Here is a 20,667-nt window from a genome sequence, read left to right as displayed (position 1 = left end):
CCTCTCTGCTCCCACTGTTGTGAAGTGGGACAACCACCGCTCTTCTCCAGACTTGTGGCACCCCTCCCGTTTCCAGGGATCAATTGAACAGGTCCTTCAGCGGATCCGCCAGCACATCTCTGAGCTCCCTCAGTATCCTGGGATGTACCTCATCCGGCCCCCATGGCCTAGTCCACTTTCAGTTTTCCTAGCTCTTCCCATACATTCTCTTCTGTAAACAGTTTCTTCTACTCCACCCCCATCCACAGTCTTGTTAGCAAACGACTGTCCATCTCCTGGGCCTTCTCTAATGAACACTGAACTGAAGTATTTGTTTAATATTTTGGCCATCTCTTTGTCTCTCTCCACACATTGATCTTTGTCACCTTTCAATTTCACTATACCACTTTGGACCTTTCTCCTTTCTCTCATATATGTGAAAAATGTTTTGTCACCTCATTTTACCTCTTTGGCAATCCTTTCTTCCACCTGACTTTTTGCTTTCTTGATTTCTTTCTTCTTCTCTCTCAACTTCACCAGATATTCTTCTTTTTGGGACCCTTTATATTTCTTGAACACTGTTCTTTCTGCTTTTATCAACCACCTCCTTTGAGAATCAGATTGGTTTCTTATTTCTCCTACTTTTGTTTACTTTTCTAACATATAGATTTGTTGTCTTTGTAATTGCACCTTTTAGCTTGGCCCACTGTTAATCCACCTCTCATTTTCTCCCAGTCTTCTAGTTCTACCTCCAGGTACATCCCCATTTTAACAAAGTCCGTATTTTTGAAATTCAAAACACGGGTCTTTGTGTGACTTCTCCATATCCTGTTTGCAATATCAAGCCATACCATTTGATCACTGGTGCTGAGGTGGGCACCCACCCAGACATTAGAGATATTATCCCTGTTAGTGAGCATTAGGTTGAGTTATGACTCCCTCCCTCATGAGTTCCATTACCATTTGTTTGAACAGAACCCCTTGCAGGGCATCTACTCTCTCTCTACTTCTGGATTCGCCAGTCTACTTCTGGCAGATTAAAATCTCCAACAATCAGCACTTCCTTCTTTCCTACCTTTGGATATTTTCAACAAGATCTCTGAATAGTTCTTCCATTTGAGGCAGAGGCCTGTAAAACCTCTCCAGTAAAAATGGATGCCCCATCTTTTTTAGGATGGCACATAATGCTTCTTCTCTACCCCACATGCCTTTCAGTTCAGTTGCTTGGATATTTTTTTTGGCGTAAAAGAGCTACTCCTCCTCCTTTTCCTGTCTTCTCTGTCCTTCCTTAACAAGTTATAGCTCGGTATGGCTGTATCCCAATCATGAGAATCCATGAACCATGTTTCCATAACTACAACAATGTCCAAGTCTGCCTCCACCATTAGGGCCTGCAGGTCTGGGATTTTATTACCTAAACTATGAACACTTGTAGTCATAGCTTTCCAATTATTCTCCTTTGATTTGTTGCACCTCCTAGACACCTGTTCTGCTTTTTTGAGTTGATTGATTTTATTTTCTCCTCCCACATCCTCAATCGCTTGGAGGTGACATGTTAATTTCATTGGCCATTTCCTGCCACCCCCATTCTTTAGTTTAAATGTCTGATAGTATATGATCTTAATTTCTCATTCAGCATCATCCTTCCTTCTACAGACAAATGTAGCCCATCCTTACCATATAGCCTTTTACTGCTCCATACATGACCCCAGCCTCCAATGTATCCAAACTACTTTCTGTACACCAGGTTTTTGAGCCAGGAATTGGCTTAGCTTCTCATTTCCCTTTCCATGAACAGGTAATAATTCTGAAAAGGCAATAGTCTTTGCAGTGTGTCTTATCTTTCCTAAATTTTGAAAATCTTTTTGTAGTACATCTTGGATACCATTTCTATTGAGGTCATTGGTCCGCAGATGGATGATAACACTGATATCAAAGTTCCTACTTTCTTCTTCAATTACTTGGACTATCTGGTTTGCATTTCTACTAGCTGAGGATCTTGGAAGGCATTTAACTGTTGTATCACCTTCAAAATGTGCTCCCAGATTGGTTCCTCTGATCAAGTCTCCCAGCAGAATCGGCTTTATTTTATGGCATGTTTGCATTGGGTGACTTCACTTTTAGAAATCACTTCAAAATCTATTGCTGAGGTTTCCTCGTTTTCCAGTGCAGAAAAAACATTATCTAGGAGTAACAGTGGGGAGAGTAGGTGTCTCTTCATCACTAGCCTTATTCTGCCAGAGCCCACTGATATCCTATTTTTCCTGGGTTTTTGAATCTTCGATTTCCGACATCTCTATGGAAGTGTTGGGGTTGTTGCACAGGATGCTGGGAAGTTGGGTGTCCATTTGTCACATGCCTTGTTCTACCAGAGCCCACTTTAAACCATTTTTTCCCTGGGTTTCTGAAACTTCTGTGGAAGAAGGGTGAGAGATACTGGATGGTTCAAGGTTAATTGAAAACTGGTCAATTCCTCCCTTAGATGAATCAGCTCCATTTTAATTGCAGACAGCTGAAGGCAAAGTGACAACCTTTGATTCTCCAAATGTTAGGCCTTGGAACATAAGCACCACAATTGTTGCATTGAATGAAAGACGTTTTGTTAAATTATCTCTAATTCCTTAAAGTTATATAAATAAGCAAATAATTTCAACATTGCATCATTGATTTTGATACGTATTCAATGAAATTTATGATTTATATAACTGATTGCAAGTGCTTGGAGATGCAGAACAGTTCTAGTGACTGCCACTGGTTCTCTTCTGATATCTTTCACAGGGAATGGAACAGCTCCCCTATGAGGAAAGACTAAAGAGGTTAGGACTTTTCAGCTTGGAGAAGAGATGACTGAGGGGGGATATGATAGAGGTGTTTAAAATCATGAGAGGTCTAGAACGGGTAGATGTGAATTGGTTATTTACTCTTTCGGATAATAGAAAGACTAGGGGGCACTCCATGAAGTTAGCATGGGGCACATTTAAAACTAATCGGAGAAAGTTCTTTTCACTCAACGCACAATTAAACTCTGGAATTTGTTGCCAGGGGATGTGGTTAGTGCAGTTAGTATAGCTGTGTTTAAAAAAGGATTGGATAAGTTCTTGGAGGAGAAGTCCATTACCTGCTATTAATTAAGTTGACTTAGAAAATAGTCACCGCTATTACTAGCAACGGTAACATGGGATAGACTTAGCAATGGGGACTTGCCAGGTTCTTATGGCCTGGATTGGCCACTGTTGGAAACAGGATGCTGGGCTTGATGGATCCTTGGTCTGACCCAGTATGGCATGTTCTTATATGTTCGAAAAAGAGGAGGAGGTAGGGTTGCCAGTCTGTGAAGTGCTATTGCACAGACATAATGCTGATTTTAACTACACCTTTTATTTATTTATTATTTTTATATACTGACATTTGATCTCAATCCAGATATCACACCGGTTTACATTCAGGTACTGTAGGTATTTCCCTATCCCCAGAGGGCTTACAATCTAAGTTTTTGTACCCGAGGCAATGGAGGGTAAAGTGACTTGCCCAAGGTCACAAGGAGCGACAGCAGGACTTGAGCCCTGGTCTTGTGGTTTGTAGTCCACTGCTCTAACCACTAGGCTATTCCTCCCTCCCTTTTTCAGTAGCGTTAAGCTGTGTGATAAGGTTTTATCGCATTGGCTCCCGAAAGGCCTGTTTTAGTAAATTTGGAGCACCAGCCTAGCCATCTTGGGGGGAGGGAGAGAGAGAGACCTAAGTTAGTGTCCCGTCCCCCCCCCCCTCCCCCCGGCACTAACTTAGGTCTTCACATAGGGAATTAGCACAAAATGCGATACACTGTATATTAGCATAAAAAAACATACCCCTTTTGCTATTGCATGCGATACTTATCGCATTTTGATAAATCCAGGCCAATATTAGTAATGGGATCACTGCCAGGGATTGCCTTTGGACGGATCAAATCCCCTTGGTTTCCTGGCTGTAAATGTAAGGCTCCCTGTACTATAGCTGAACCAGGGGTTAAATCCTGATTTATGTCTGTACTACCCTCGCTTAATGAGTATTCCTGTTTCAGATCGGGGTATAATGGCTGGGAACCTGCAGCACAAGTCAGCAGCTGGTCCTGTTTGTCAGGAGCCTTGAAAGTGACTCCTGTTTCCTTGCTTTCATAAGGGGGAGGGGAGCGTGGAACCAATCCTGAACTCTGGAATTCTAATCCGGTGCCCATCTTATGCGCCCGTGTACCCATGAACATGTTAAAATAATGCATATGTCGTGTTAAGGACTTTTCTGACTTTTTATGCCTAATGAATTGCAGCAATTGTTGCAGAACCGGGGCTGAAAAGCTGCCGTCCTCAGGCCAGCTCATAAATTCATCCTGTTCCGCCCACACTGCCCACTTCTTACAATGCTTAGTAATGATTTTAACTTCATGTGGAAATAATTCACAAACCAATGCAAGGGGACTGGGGGATCCTGTACCTTGTGACATAATGAACTTAAATTTAGAATGCCTTAAAGAAAAAAAGAAATTGCCAACTTCAAGCTACAACGTAATAGACAGTAAAAAACTTAGCAAAAACAATGTAAATGAAAAATACTCGCGTATGTAATTAAAAATATACTCACATGCATCTCATGTACCTCACATGGTGCCTAATCATGTCCGTGGTCTTTAAGTCCTGATTAGTCGTACCCATGGTCCCAACGAATTCTAATCATACGTTCGGTCCCGACCAGATCTGCCAGCCGTATCCGCGATCCCGACTGGACCTGCCGCGCTCAAACCATCCTCTGCTACCAAGATGTTGAAACCTATCCCTGTCTGGACTCTTCTCCAGACTGGGCACAAAGCCAAAGATGGGACTGCTCTTCAGTTTCAAAACATAACATTTATTAAGTAGCTTAGAGATCTATAATTGATGGCAGATTTGTTTATTTCATGCATGCATACAAAAGTTAAAATAGTGGAAACTGAAAGGAAATCAAGATTGTGTTTCCTTAAGAGAGTAAACGGAGCCAGGTATCACAGAATTAACTACTCAGCAGGCAGTGCCAGTCTACTCATCATTTTAAATTTGTCTTTGTCTTTTATGCACTGCTAACATGGCTTGCACATCCCACTCTTTCTCATCCCTACATTTGCTGGTAATTTTCCTTCATGCGCCCTCAGATGTTACATATTTTGCTTATTCAGTAGTTCTTTGTTCTTGTAGCATCTTATTTTGGCAGCTTCTTATCTCACATTCGCTCTGCTTATGCCATTGTTTTTCACACTCTCACATAGCCTCAGTTTCTTTTTTTTTTTTTCTGTTTCTGGGCTGACCATGACCTTTTTATTTCAGTTACTAGTCAACTCAATCTCACCCACTTTATATACGCGGACGATGTACAAATCATAATCCCCATCTCAGACCCCATCTCTACTCTAAATTTCTGGAACAACTGCTTACACGCCATCAACCTTCTGCTCTCGAGTCTCAATTTGGTCCTAAATACTTCCAAAACGGAACTACTGGTTATCTCCCCTTGTGACAACAACCCCCTCGCAAATAATGCTAGCATCCCATTAGCAAACCAGGTCAGAGATCTTGGGGCCACCCTTGACTCTAGAATAAATTTCAAAAAATTCATTAACGCCACAACCAAAGAATGCTTCTTCAAGCTACAGGTCCTGAAGCAACTTAGACCGCTCTTACACTTCAAGGATTTCCGTTCGGTGCTTCAAGCCATACTGTTTTCAAAGATCGACTATTGTAACGCTCTATTACTTGGTCTGCCCGCTTCGTCCACCAAACCTCTTCAGATGCTGCAAAACGCAGCGGCTAGGATCCTTACAAACACTCGTCGCAAGGACCATATCACACCAATACTAAAAATTCTACACTGGCTGCCCATCCAATATAGAATACTTTTCAAGGCTCTCACCATCATCCACAAATCCGTCTACCAGCAATCCACTCTCCAACTCACCTTCCCACTTGAATTACATACTTCCGCAAGACCGATCAGAACTGCCTACAAAGGTTCGCTCAAGGCCCCCCCCAACAAATCATCGGTCCACAACACTATTCACAAGCGAGCTCTTTCAACAGCAGGTCCACTACATTGGAATTCACTTCCACAAGACTTACGCCAAGAACAATGCCATTCAACTTTCAGAAAGAAATTGAAAACCTGGCTGTTCGCAGAAGCCTACCGCTGAAGGATCTCCTCAACCATCACTGACTCTCACTCCCCCACCCCTCCCCAATCCCCACCCCCCCCTCTTTTCCCTCTCCCGTTCCCCCCCACCCAACCTCACCCTTTCCTTCTCCCTCTGGACATACCATGCTAATAACTGCCTAGGATAAACCTATGTTTTTGTATCTTACAGTTTTTGTTGATTTATATATTTATCTCTCTCTAATTGTTTCTTAGTTTAAACTCTGTACTGTCTTCCATTGCCCAGGTTTTATGGTCCCTGTTTAATGTAACTTTACTTTCTACCTTGATGTTAATTGGTTTCCCCTCAGTTACATTGTAAACCGGTACGATAAGACCTAGTCTTGAGCATCGGTATAGTAAAAGAAATTAAATAAAAATAAATAAATAAACATGGGGCAGTTTTCTTAAAGCAGCAATTAACAACTAACCTTAAATCCTCAACACTCAGAGCTGCAGCTGCTGAGGGCCTCATGCTATCGGTTTCACAAAAACAAAGGAGATGCAAGAATTCTGTACAAGTAGGCTTCCAATGTAGTAGCCTAGCAATGGCAAACTCACCCAGCTTGGATCGTGGTAGGGATGCTACCACGATCCAGGTGAAGAAATATGACAGATTAAGGTACCGGGGAGGGGGGAGTGTTCTGGACACAAGATCGGACACAAGATCTTAACATTTAAAATACGGGAAGTGGGAGCAGGGGATGGGGAATGAATAAATGTCACGGACTCGCGGTACCGATATAGTTTTTAAAAGCTAAAAAAGAAGCTCTTTGGGGAAGAGGCGGCAAGTTCGGCTCCTCAGGGACTTTGGAGTTCGGGTGGGAGGGAGATGGAAACAGGTTTGGGCCCGCGATTCTGAAGGAACTAAAAAATTAAATTGCAGACTGTTTCTGGTTATCCGCCACCTAACATTTAAAAACAGCCACAACCCATCAGAAGACTGGAGGGTGGCCAATGTGAAGCCAATTTTTAAAAAAGGTTCCAGACATGATCCGGAAAACTATAGACGGGTGAGTCTGACTTTGATGTCAAGCAAATGACTGAAACTATTCTTAAAAACAAATTTACTGAGCACATAAATAGACATGGTTTAATGGGGGAGAGTCAACATGGATTTTGCAAAGGGAATTCTTGCCTTACCAATGTACTAGATTTTTTTGAAGGGGTTAATCAACATGTTGTCATGGATGTGAACCTCTAGAATTTGGCAAAGGTTGACTCAGCCTAGTAGGCGAACCCACTAGTCCAATGCCAGCAGCTCACGTACATGCCTTTGCTGGGACAAGAGCTGGAGTTTCACCTGTACCATCCCCCTTACCCATGGGTTGAGCCTTTGGGTTGCGGACATACCTGGGAACTCTCAGGATTGCCCCCTGAGACTCAGGAAATATGCATCAGTTGCAGGGTCTCAGGGGGAAACACTAGAAATCTCAGGGCCTCCCTATATACAGCTCAGCCACTCCCCTTCCGCAGAAATCCTATAGAAAACAGGAGAAGTGGGGCGAGCCTGGAGCAGATACTGCAAGCAGCATTTGGGGAGAAACTGGAGAGGGGCTGCAACACACACAAAACTCAATCTGCAGCTGTGGTTCCAGGACTTGGGAATCTGAGGATGCCTATGTCATGGAAGTGAGACTTATAGGGGGAGGGAGAAACAAAGGGGAAGTATGCTGGGTCTTCTCGGGAGGGGGGGACAGGTGATGGTGACAGGGGGGAGAAAAAGAAAGTGTGGATTAATTCAGTGGGGGGGGGGGGATGATGGAAGAAAGAGAGCTGATACATATTATTCCATTCTTCCCCCCCCCCCCCCACCTGTTCTCTGCTAATCAACAGCAATGTCAGGGTGACCACAACTCAAAAGTTCCCAGATATGGTTGCAGGAATTGGCAGGACTTAGGAGAGTGTCCGAGTTTGGGCCAGGGATTGAGGCAGACAGTGAGAAGACAAAGTCCGGCTCCAGGCCAAGGACTGAGGTAAGCAGCGAGAAGACAAAGTCCGGGTCCAAAGCAGGGGTCAGTATCGGAGAAGCAGGCCAAGATAAGAAGAGACACCAAGGGCAAGGCAGCTCAAGGTGGACCGAGCAGGGCACAACCAGGGCAGGAGTGCAGACGGGCATGGACCAGATAACAAACAAGATAGGGAAAGGCACGGACCGAACAAAGGCCAAGACAAGGTAAAAGGCAGAGAAACAAGGCGAGGAGAAGACACGAGAGCAACACGCACTGCAGACAAGGCAGGGGATCTGTTGCTGATGCGAGGATCCTGAGTTCTTGTGGGGCTTAAATGGTCCAGGGCGACTGATGTCATCAGGAGGAGCCGAGAAGAGTTTCCCACCATGGGGCCCTTAAAGCATGGGAAGGTGTGCACAGGACCGCTGGCGTTTTTGCTGTGAAGCATGGCATTGGGGTGGGCCGGCAGCGACCTCCAGTGACTATCAGAATGCCCCAAATCCCCTGTTAATTTAGTATCACTTGAAAATACCACCCTTTAAACCATGCGTTGCTAAGTAACTATCAGCTTTACCCCTTGTTCTAGTTTAAAAGCTACTCTATCTCCTTTTTAAAGATTAGCATCAGCAGCCTGGTTCCTCCCTGGCTAAGGGGGAACTCATCCTTTCAGAACAGGTTTCCCCGGGTCCTTCCCCCAAAATTTGACCAGGTTCCTAACAAAACTGAAGCCCTCTACCCTGCACCATCATCTCATCCACATTTTGAAACTCTGGAGCTCTGCCTGGCTCTGGGGTCCTATGAATGGAACAGGAAGCATTTCAGAAAATGGTACCCTGGAGGTTCTGGATTTCAACCTTTTACCTAAAGCCTAAAATTTAGCTCCCACTACCTCCCTCCCACACCTTCCTATGTCATTGGTGCCCCCATGTACCACGACACCAGCTCCTCCCCAGTACTGTCTAAAATCCTATCTAGGTGATACATGGAGTTTACCACCTTTGCACCAGGCAAGCAAGTTACCAAGCGATCCTCATGTGCACCAACCACTCAGTTGTCTACATCCCTAATGATTGAATCACCCAATATCACAGCAGACTTAACCCTTCCCTCCTGGGCACAAGCTCTTGGAAACCCAACCTCAGTGTGAGAGGATAATGCATCACCTGGAGAGCAAGTGCTAGCTACAGGATCATTTCCTGCTCAGCAAGCTGATGCTTTCTGTCCAGGTGACCTTGTTCTTCCAAGGCAGCGTCTGAACTTCCAGAGTGGAGTTGGGACTTGGCTACTATGTCTCTGAAGGTCTCCTGTATATACCTCTCTGTCTCCCGATTCTAAAGAAGCCCTGAAAAGGTCAGTCAGACATGCTGCCAGAATGTCTCTAAAACCCTGGTTGAATTTATTATTTCCGGTCCCGTTGCTTTATCTACGTTTAGTTTAGCTAGCCCCTCACAAACAAACTTTTCTGAAAATCTTAATTTCTATTTATTTATTTATTTATCTATCTAGCAGCACTTAGAACCTACATCCTCCATTACAGCGTTCAGTTCGGTTAACAAATTTTACAGCCGTAATACACAAAACAGTTCAGACAATACAATCAGTACTAAAAAAATATAAACCAATATCTGAATTATTCACTAAAAGCAATATTAAAATAGAATGCCATGACCTACTTCCTGTACAATTTAATATCTGATAGTATTTGAAGATCAGGTGACAAGGTATTCCAATAGCCGGAGCTACATACCTAAAAGCCCTTGAACTGGTAAGCTTGCAATTTATATGAATGCACTGATGGAATCATTGGTAAATGAGCCTCCTGAGAACATAGATTTATGTGGGAAAACACTGAAAATGCAAATTTATCTCATGCATATTCATTATGGATATTCTGAATACCTGACTGTTTGGGGGTCTCACAAGACAGAATGATGAACCACTGGTCTAGATAAATTATATTTTTGTTTTCATTCATTCCTTACCCCTTTTTTTATTTTAATTTATTATTTTATATTTTTTTTTCTTTTTACTCATTCCTCTTTTACTGTCTTTTCTTCTCATACCCCACCTTCTCTCCCTAAGGGACCGAAGTAATTAGAAAACATTGTTCTGCCTCTGCAGTGTATGCATGTGTTTCTTTGTTATACTGCCACCTTGTGTCATCTTATGATATTGCTTAGCTTAGAGTCTCTGGAGGATAGCAGAGCTCTTTTTCCTGATTGATTATTGTTTGAAAGTTTCTGAGCTCTCTATTTGATCTATTCTTATTTGTCTCTGTTCTCTTGCTTCTTCTTATTGGTCCCTTGACCAAAAACAATCTCAGGTTGATTCATTTCCTGTGGAGATTTCAGTTGGAAAAAGGTTCTTGGCAAACTAACAGCTCTCCTGTATTCTGGCCTCTGCAATTTCCTAGAAGCATCGTTCTCTCACTTCTACTTCCCATCTGTTGCTAGGCCCTGCTATTCACTAGTAGCCACAATTTCTACTACTGCAGTTATCTTGGTCTGATTTCTGAGCTTCCAGAGACTCATAACAGTTGAACCAGGTTGCTGACTGTTCAGCTACTCTCGATGCAATTCACAGTGGGTATTGAGCTATTTCATTATCCTGATAAATGTTTGGCATTCAAGAGCTGAGTTCTTTGATATTTGGAAGTGAAAGCAGAACACTCAGTAACAGTTGGTAGCCCTCTTTATTCAGAACCAATTCATTTCTTGAGTTGTTCTATAAAAAGTTACTCAGGAGGTAATTTTGTAACATTGCATATATGCTAGATGACAACAACCACATGCATAATTCCACTTTAAAAAATTATCCCACCAAATCTACTTGCACATACACCTGCTATTAAGCATGCAAACATTTTTTCAGGAAAATGTATGCAGATATATTTTGAATTTTCAAAGATATGCCTGAAAGTGCAAACCCCTCTGCAACTGCATCCCAAGGAATACTCTGCTCGGTCCAGGTAAACTTACCATGAACAGGAGATACGTGTCTTAGTTTACCTGCATATGTACCAGGCAGGCAATTTTATAACAAGCTATTTCTGCCTGTTTTCCCTGTGGAAATGCTTTTGAAAATTACTCTCTTAAAGGTTATAAAGTGAAGATGAAAAGAAAATGATACACTATATGACTCAGGACATTTGATTCGGTTTCTTTATTGGTTATGAATTCAGGTTCTAAAACAAAGAACAAAATAATAGGATATTTCTGGATTAGTTCATCCAAAAATCAAAGTCTACAGCACAGCATCTGTTGCCTTTTAGATGGCAGCAATCTCACAATCATCCAGCACGAAACTGCTCCTCCGTCCCCCTCTCTCTCTATGGGCGTGGCCTACACTTCCAGTCTGCTTAGTCCCTGTATTAGTGTGTAATTTTGTCCTATATGAGAGGAAAATACTGTCATGTAGTTATGATTTGTTTATAATGATTGTATGCAGTCTTTAAAAACAGTTCTTGCTTCATGCTTCACGGCCCCCACCTTTTCCCCCTTAGTATTACAGAAAGTACAACTTAACATTATGTACAAGGTCAGCATGCGCACGCACACAGCCTCCATGGCTTCACCCTCCCTTCTTCCCCCCACCCCTTCTCTCTTTTGCTAGAAGCAGACTGGCACATCTTACTAGTGCTGAGCTGTAAACATCTGGCAGCTGCTCAGGACAGAATATGTTAGGATTACAATATGGCGATTAGGAGCAGTGGATAAAGACCAGAAGTCCACCATCTTAGAGAACATACGCAATAAGATTTTCTCATCAGTAGTTTGGCAATATATCAAGAAGGGCTACACAAAAAAATCTAAACAGTGCATGTCCTATCCCATAGGATACACACACCAACTACAGCACACCTTATGTCAGACAGATTCCATGACACTGAAGAGATAGCACGACAAATCTCACAACCGATAGGATCTCCAGTACTGACCTGTTTCCAACTGAGAACTTGTTTAGCTGACTCACCGTTTGGGAAGGCCAGAGACTCCTTTCCAGGGAAAGGTTACAACTTCCGTTAGGCTTTTATATATAATTATACCCCCATTAGTTAGGGAATTTACTCTTGCTTATTGTGCTGACTTATTGTATATATTTTGTTTTGTTATTTGTCTCAGGTGTTTCATAAACACTTGTGTTGTACATATATTATACAGAAAAATATAGCTATTCATTGTTTCACATAAGACATAGTGAGTGTTGTTATTCTCCTAGTTTGTTTGCGTAATACAGACTACAAAGCAAATACCACATACCATAGCAGAACCCACTACAGTCCCCAGAAAGCATTTGCAATTCTTAATCTAGCAGCCCTACACCTAGGAAGAAAGAATTTTTGATAGTACAGAAAAGAGCACACTCCAGAGATAGTGTGTGTATGTATATATATATATATATATATATATATATATATATAAATCTTTACAGGCAATGCATTGCCAGTGATAGAAACCAGTGAATTATCAACTCATTTGTAACATGTTAAACATTTTAAAAGATGCTGTGGCATAGAGGCCTCTGAGACTATACCGGTCCCTTCTTCAGAGGTGGGTCTCGGTCTATTAAAAAGAATCACAGCCCACAAAGCCCCCAGGACCATTAGGCTACAAGAACTAAACTCATGGATAATGCATTGTGTAGGCCCTTTTGAATTAAAATAGCCCAGGCAGTGGGAAAGTGCATGCTCAGTCTTCACACATGCACTTTGTAGCTAATTTTCAAAGAGAAACTGCTAGGGCTGAACTGTGGAGGCCGATTTTCAGACAGGCTAAACTTATAGGAGTAAATTGTTATTTAAGTTGCTTTAAAAATTCCAATCTGTGAGAGAATTTTTCTAAGGGATCTTCCCAGGTAACTACATGGTAACCTGGTTAGATTCCCTTGAATGAAAAATTAACTCCCCCTGGGCATGTCTAAAAGTAAGCACAGGCTTTCATAATGCGTGTACTTTTAGCCAGCTTTTTAAAAAAGACATTTTTGGGAGGTTGTTAAGGTCAGGGGAGTAAACAACTTGCATATAATTGTAATTTCAAATGGATGAAAGGTGTTTTGTCCTAGTTCCATCTCTTGCAGATAAAACAGGTGAAAAAGAACGTGGCGTTCCCCCTTTAAAAACTGGTTACAAGGTTCTTGGCTACCAAAGTGACGATGTTCTTTGCAACAAAGCGGGCTACTGAAAATTTCCCCTGTATGAAAGTGTAATTTAAATAGGCAAGAAGGCATTTTTCAGCATTGAGAGGGGCATGGTAATTATGTCAGATTTCTAGCTTATGCTTTGGTCTATCCTACCAGTCACCCAACAAAAACACATAACCTTGCCGCAGCTCATTGCAATCACTTGTCAAGCCGGTGTATTTTCTGTCTGTAACTTCATTTCATCTCATTACCTATAAAGCTTAGTGCAGCGTGTACTGCAGTCCCCGGCAGGGCCTAAATCTTTTCTGATTCATACTCAACAGAGATGGAGTTCCCCATCTCACACCTCAGTACTCCATACTCGGTTGTTTCCTTTTCGTTTTGCTCAACAGTGAGCTCCACTGGCACAGTGACTGTGCACTCCTTCTGCACAACTTTAATGGTCATTTTGGTGTGGGGTGGGACCTTGGTCAACATGGTGTGCTGAATTTTATCTTCTGTGGTAACGGATTCGGATTTCCCCTTTTCAACAGTGAAGGAATTTGAAATCTGGCGGCTGGATTCAAGTGGCTGAACTTCAATCTTTATCCCGGCCTCAATGGTGGTGGTATTACAAAATTTAAAATCATAAGTGACAGATGAGTCGTACTCTCTGGAGTGAGTGCCGATGAACTCCTGCTCAAGATCAGATCTGTTCACTGCAATAATCTCATCAATCAAGGAGCAGATCTCGTTTTCCTTCTTCACCTGGTCCCAAAGCACCTTGGATTTCACAACGGGACGTCCCGCCTTCAGAGGATAGATATGAGATGCTCTGTCCTGAAATCCAATTATTCCATAGTCTGGGAGCTTTTCCCCAGCCCTTGCCAGTACTCGCCATCCTCTTCTGTTTGAATGCTGATACAGGATCCAGGCACCTCTCTCCACAATGTGAGAAGACGCCATGTCATTGAAATAATCACAAGTCAGATTTGTCTCCATTGTAAATGTTTTGCTTTTTCCTTGGAAGTTTGGATGCTCATAGAGTGTGATCTGAGGGTTTTTCAGATCATCTGTGATTAGCCTCACGGAAGAGATGCTGTCATGTTTTTCAATATTTGGGTATTCGCCTTCTTCATACTCTCGCAGCCATCCACCAAAATCTGGATGTTCATAGGCAACCCAAGGCTGCCCGATGACTTTCAGGGAGGCGATGCAGTCACCAAAACCGACCTCTCTTAGATCTCTAATATCAGACGTGAACTCTCTGCACAGCCCTTTGTAATCAGGATGCTCATAGGCAACAATCTTGTTCACCTTGGCTGGCGTGGCGCTCATAGTGATCAGTTGTTGTGATCTGAAACATGTACTTTCTTTCTCCAAGAAGATGAGGTGGTTCTCAACTGCACAATAGGAAACACATTGACAAAATAATTATGTTTAGAGAGAGGGAAATACAAAAATCATACACACAGTAAATTATATCGTTGTAGCCTCTATTATCTTTTCTCTTAGCATAGCAGCCGACTTTTCAAAATGATTTGAGGTTGCTCAACTCAACAAAAAGTACCCCTAGAAAGTTCTGCTTGAAGTGCCATCGTTCACTTATGTGAAATCCGGAAATCTGCATTCTCAGTGGCAGGCCCAGATCTTTGGAACAGCCTACCGAAGGGGCTAAGATCTGTGACATGTCTTAAAACATTTAAGAAACTACTTCTAACAAGCCTATTACTAGAAGTCATTTGTACTTTATGTTATCTTCACTTCATCACTGATTTATCATTTGCTCATCTTGCATGATCTGTTTTATTCTGTAAAGTGATATTGCTAATGCTCTTTATTTTAGATTTTATCTAGGTTTTAATTAATTGGGTTATGCTTTGTATTTTGTTTTTCATGTTAATACTGTCTTAAGACTTGCTCCTATTTTGTATGTCTGTTGTGAGCTGCCAATGATATGGGTGGCAAACAAATAAATTTAACCCTAACCCTTCCCAGCCAAAAAAAAGAAAAAACAAAGCATGGCAGGCCATGGGTGCTGTATTTAAATGTGAAGAGTGTAGCAGGCAGTGTAGACAGTGACACTGGAGGATGTTTGTGGCCAAAATAGGAACTAGGAAAGCACTGAAAGTTCAACCTGTCTCTCTTCCTCTCCTCTCCCCCCAACCCCTGCTCGTCCCCACTAGTCTTTCATCGCTCCCCTCCTCCATTGTCCCCCACACCACAATCTCTCTCTTTCCCCTCCAGTCTGTCCTGGCCACTCATATCACTGACAGTCTACCCTTTCCAGTCCATCCTCAATAGTCTCTCTTCCCTCCCCAGCTTGTCCATAGCACACACTCTCTCTCCAAACTGTCCCCAACTCTCTCGGAAAGCCTTCTCCTTTATCTCACTTTCTCTTAATCTTTTCTTGCTTTTCCCCTTCACCTCATATTCCCTATGTATAGTTTGAAATATTTTTTATACAACAGTGTTGCTGTCAAATCTGTTCTTTTTCCATTGATTTTGTGTGGGTTTTTTCTTTTACTTGTAATTGGATTACAAATAAAAAGAAATAGATTTGTGAGCAGATGGCTTAATAACCCTCTTTCTGCTCCAGTCCCCCATTCTAACCCACTCCCCTCCCTCACTACCTTTTGACTTGGCCTGCTCTGCTCCCCTTTCAGTTCCTTGGCCTGCCAGGTCCCCCCCCCCCCCCCCCCCATCTCTCCCTCACCCATCCCTTCACTGCTCTCTACCACTTAACCCCTCTTCAACAGGCTCAGTTCACCTCTCAAGTTGTGAGACCCCTCCCCTACACACTTGGATCACCTCCTTGCTGTAACTTCCCAGATTCCCAGTATATCTCTGTTCCCTGTGCCAGTTCCTTCCTCCCCATCCCCAGAAGCACTTTTCCCAGTACTCATGGTTTGCAGGCCAGCGGTTGTCCCATGATCAGAGTGCACGTGAGCTGCTTAAGCTGCCTACATGTCCCAAGCCTTGGCAGCTCCCCAACCCCAGAGCCAAAGGCACACATGGCACTTCCTGCCCTCAACCTGGAAAGCCCAGAGATCATGAGCTAGAGGGAAAGCTAGACACTGTTCAGCATACCTGGGCAAGGAAGCACGCACTCATAATCAACCCACTACATCTCAATCTGCCTGATATAGCTCTAATGGCCAAAGAGTGAGTGGCTTATGTATTAATTCCATTTTTATACCTTGGGTTGCTGGTAGAGAAGATCACCTGCCAGTGGCCGAAGACTTGAGGAGGCCCAGCCCACTGGTGGGGCCCACCTGCCATCAGTCAAAGAGGGCCAACCAAAAGCATCATCAGGGCCTCCTCAGACCCGATCTGAAGTTTCTCTGTGGCCTCCCTAGACCCAACCCCAGGCACCGCCCGGAGCAGACCCGATGCTGCCCCAAAACAACTTGTCAGGTTGGATCCCCCCCCCCCCCAAAAAAAACAAACCACCGGGCCCCAGAACCCCTTCCCCACCCTAGAACTTACCCCATCATAGTATGCATCCTCTAGAAGCAGGAGCGAATCCTAATCACTCCTACCTGGTTGCTCCTCTATTGCAAAATGGTTATCAGTGAGCCTGAGGCTGATTCCGTTTTGTTGTATGGCAGACTACTGCATCACAACATAATGGCGCTGGCCTCAGGTTGACTGGCAGCCATTTTTAAATGTCAGTGCAACAGGGCAGGATCAACTAAAGATGACTCCTGTATGCAGAAGATCCAGACAGCAATGTGGTAAGGGCTGGGGTGGGGGCAAGCGTCCTGGGAAGACAGCATATTTTTAGGGCTGGGGCAGCCAGGTAAGTTCTTTTTGGGCAGCTCCCAGGAAAACTCCTGGGAATGGCTATGGTCCTAGGGTCAGGTTGGTGGGGGGCAGAGTGAGTTAATGGTAGGAAGGGAAGGTGTATTTGGGGGAAGAGTGTGCTGGAGACAGGCTAGGGAGGGCAGTTCACAGTGTGCCATGGTCAAGCTGGCAAAGGAGGGCTAGAGGGGTTAATATCTGCTGGGATTGGGCCAGTGAGGGGTAAGGGAGTGCTCTGGTCCAGAAGATGAGGGAACTCAGAGAGTTCCCTCATCTTCACAGACTGCTGAGGTTAGGCTTAGGGAGGGGCAGAGTGTGCTGGGGTTGGACTGGGAAATGGGAGCAGAGTGTGCTAAGGCTGGGCCCATGATGGGGAAAGAGAGTGCGGGGGTTAGGCCAGTGAAGGGGGTCAGAGCGCTGGGGTTGGGGGCAGGGGTTTGAAATGTGCTAGAGTTAGGCTGGTGAGGGGGGAATGGACTATTTAGGACAGCCGGGGAGGGGGATCAGAGTGTGCTGGGTATGGGCTGGGGAGATGGGAAGGAAATGCTGGGGTTCAGCTCAGGAGGTTGGAAGAGACTGCTAAATGGGGGAGGATGACAGTGACTAGTGTTTCCCTCCTGACTTAGATATGAAGTTCCCATCTTCATTCCTGGGACATCTCTGCAGGTCCTGTCTGTCTTCTCACTCATGATTTAGGGTTCTTCTATTTAGCCACTTCTATATCTGCTATTGTAACAAATCTGATTTTATTATTTGTTGATAAGCAGTAGATCATGCCAGATTATATTTATAGTACTCCATTAAATCTATGCTTTCTATTCCCAATACTATGTCGATGTTATAATAACCTCTTCTCTACATGACACTTGGCTTGTAGACATATGTCAAACCTCCCATTTATAGCGAAGCTCCTGGAAAGAGTAGTCAACAACCAACTGACTGAATTCTTAGAAAAACATAATGTCCTCTACCCTTCCCAATTTGGATTCCGGAAATTCTTTAATATTGAAACTCTCCTAATATCCCTCTCCGACACCATCATCAAGGGACTAGACAAAAGCCAATCATTCATCCTTGCTTTATTGGACATCTCATTAGCTTTTGACACTATCGATCACAGCATACTCCTTAATCGCCTCTCAGAAATAGGCATTTCAGGAACAGCCCACTGCTGGTTCCAGTCCTTCCTCAACGAGAGACACTATTTATTTATTTATTTATTTATTTTATTTAAAAGCTTTTATATACCGATGAACTTTGGGAGCATCTCATCGGTTCACAGTAAACAAAAAAGCAGCATACAAGCTTTACAGAGAACGGTGAACAATTCATAACAATTGAACAGGGTAGGGAGAGATTAATATAAAAAGGACGAGTCAACTAGAGCGTATTGCAAAATTAAAACTGAATAATGTACAAACGGGGTGGGAATAAGCAGTGAATAAATACATATAATAAAACAATGTCCTATAAGTTAAGATAACTTAGATTTCATATATATAAGTCAGAGTAACAAAGTATTGAGAGGGGAGGAAGGCAGTTACAAGTAAGCTTGTGTGAACAGGGATGTTTTTAGGTTCTGCTTAAATTTTTTGTGGCAGGGTTCCTGATGCAGAAAGGAAGGGAGCTTGTTCCACAGGACGGGTCCCGCCAAGGATAATGCCCGGGCTCTAGTGGAACAGAGTTTATACTTCTTGGGGGAAGGGATGGGTAGTGTTGCTCTGTGTTGCTGCCTTATGGGTCTGTTTGAGCTGTGAAAGGTAAGGTGCTCAGAGAACCAGTGCATGTTTTGGTTATAGAGGGCTTTGTGGATGAGAGTGAGGGTTTTGTATGTTATTCTCTCTGCGACAGGTAACCAATGAAGGTGTTTTAACACAGGGGTGATGTGATCATTTTTGTGTGTGTTAGTAAGGATGCGTGCAGCAGCATTTTGAAGTAATTGCAGAGGTTGAAGTGTGCTTTTGGGTAAACCTAGGAGAAGGGCATTACAGTAGTCGATTTTGGATAGAATGAATGCTTGTAGAATAGTTCAAAAGTCACTGAGGTGTAGTAAGGGTTTGATTTTTTATTAGGGTGTGCAGTTTGAAGTAACAAGCTTTGAGTGTGTTGTTAATGTATTTATTAAAGGAGAGATGGTTATCAAAGGTGACGCCAAGACTGCGAGCATGTTCGTTTGACGCCAATGGGGGAAGGGGGTTATGGCCTAGGTGCAGGGGGAGGGCGACGTTAGGAGGGGTGATGTGTAGTATCTCTGTCTTGGCAGTGTTGAGTGCTAAGAAGTTGTTAGTCAGTAGTGTGTTAATCACTGTTAGGGTGGAATTCCAGGTCTCAGTTGCTTTTTGAAGTGTGTCTTTTACAGGAATAAGAATTTGCACATCATCGGCGTGTATAAAGTATGGGAGGCCTAGGTTGGATAGAAGGTTGCAGAGCGGGAGGAGGTAGATGTTGAACAGGATGGAGGAAAGGGAGGAGCCTTGAGGGACACCTTGTGGTAGGGGGATAGTTTTGGAGGTGCAATTGCCTATTTGAACACTGTATTGCCTGTCTTGTAAGTATGATTGGAACCATTGCAGGGCAGGACCTGAAATGCTAATATCTGAAAGTCGTTGAGAGAGTATTTTATGATTGACAGTGTCAAAAGCAGCAGAGATATCCAGGAGGATTAGAATATGTGATGCGCCTTTGTCAAGGCTTTTGAGGATGTAGTCGGACATAGAAGTTAGTAAAGTCTCAGTACTGTGGTGTCGTCGAAAACCAAATTGCGAATGTGAGAGAATGTTGTGTTCGTCTAGGTAGTCAGTTAGTTGCCGGTTAATTGCCCTATAAAGTTAATTATATTAGTTGCTGGTTAATTGCCCTATAATTGCACTATAAAGGTCAGAATTGGCAATGAAGAATCCACCCCCGTTAACCTCACCCGAGGAGTCCCTCAAGAGTCATCCCTCTCTCCTACACTCTTCAATATTTACCTTCTCCCCCTCTGCCAACTTCTTTCTAATCTAGGCCTTACACACTATATATATGCAGACAATGTCCAAATCCTCATCCCCATAACAGATTCCATTACCAATGCGCTTAAGACTTGGGACCTCTGCCTCAATTCAACTAACCTGCTCCTTACCAACCTCAGTCTTGCTCTCAGCCCAGCAAAAACGGAACTTCTCATTATCTCCCCTGACCAAAACCTTCCATCCACCCCTACCCCAACCACATCGAATACATCGACGGCCCAACAAGTAAAAGTCCTAGGCGTCACCCTGGACCATCAGTGAAACCTAAAAAAATTCATTAACACGACTATAAAAGACAGCTTCTTTAAAATGTAAATGCTGAAGAAATTAAAGCCCCTCTTACACTTCAACAACTTCCGGACCGTCCTCCAAGCCACACTGTTCTCAAAAATATTTTACTGCAACTCCCTCCTTCTTGGCCTACTTAAGAACACCATTAAACCTCTACAAATGCTCCAGAACTCAGCAGCCAGAGTCCTCACCAATACCCGGAAAAAGGACCACATCACGCCCATCCTCAAAGGCCTACACTGGCTCCCTATCCACTTCAGAATAATCCACAAGAGCCTCACTATCATCCACAAGTCCCTGCACAACCAGCATTCACACTGGCTAAA

At 43.4% G+C, this 20,667-nt stretch overlaps 1 protein-coding gene across 1 annotated transcript in view; it reads right to left on the bottom strand.

Moving 5' to 3' along the window:
* Positions 1-12,498: 12,498 nt before the first annotated feature.
* The window catches only part of LOC115086015 (epidermal differentiation-specific protein-like), a 348,683-nt gene continuing 340,514 nt past the window's right edge, over positions 12,499-20,667 (bottom strand). The window contains exon 2 of the mRNA XM_029592594.1: positions 12,499-14,638. Within this exon, the coding sequence (XP_029448454.1) occupies positions 13,551-14,573 (1,023 nt within the window). The 5' untranslated portion in view covers positions 14,574-14,638 and the 3' untranslated portion in view covers positions 12,499-13,550. The remainder of the gene's footprint in view (positions 14,639-20,667) is intronic.

Source organism: Rhinatrema bivittatum, chromosome 2 (genome assembly GCF_901001135.1).
Source record: "Rhinatrema bivittatum chromosome 2, aRhiBiv1.1, whole genome shotgun sequence".
Classification (NCBI taxonomy): Eukaryota; Metazoa; Chordata; class Amphibia; order Gymnophiona; family Rhinatrematidae; genus Rhinatrema; species Rhinatrema bivittatum.
The sequence above is the reverse complement of the archived record's forward strand: the minus strand, read 5'-3'. Positions and strand labels throughout refer to the sequence as shown.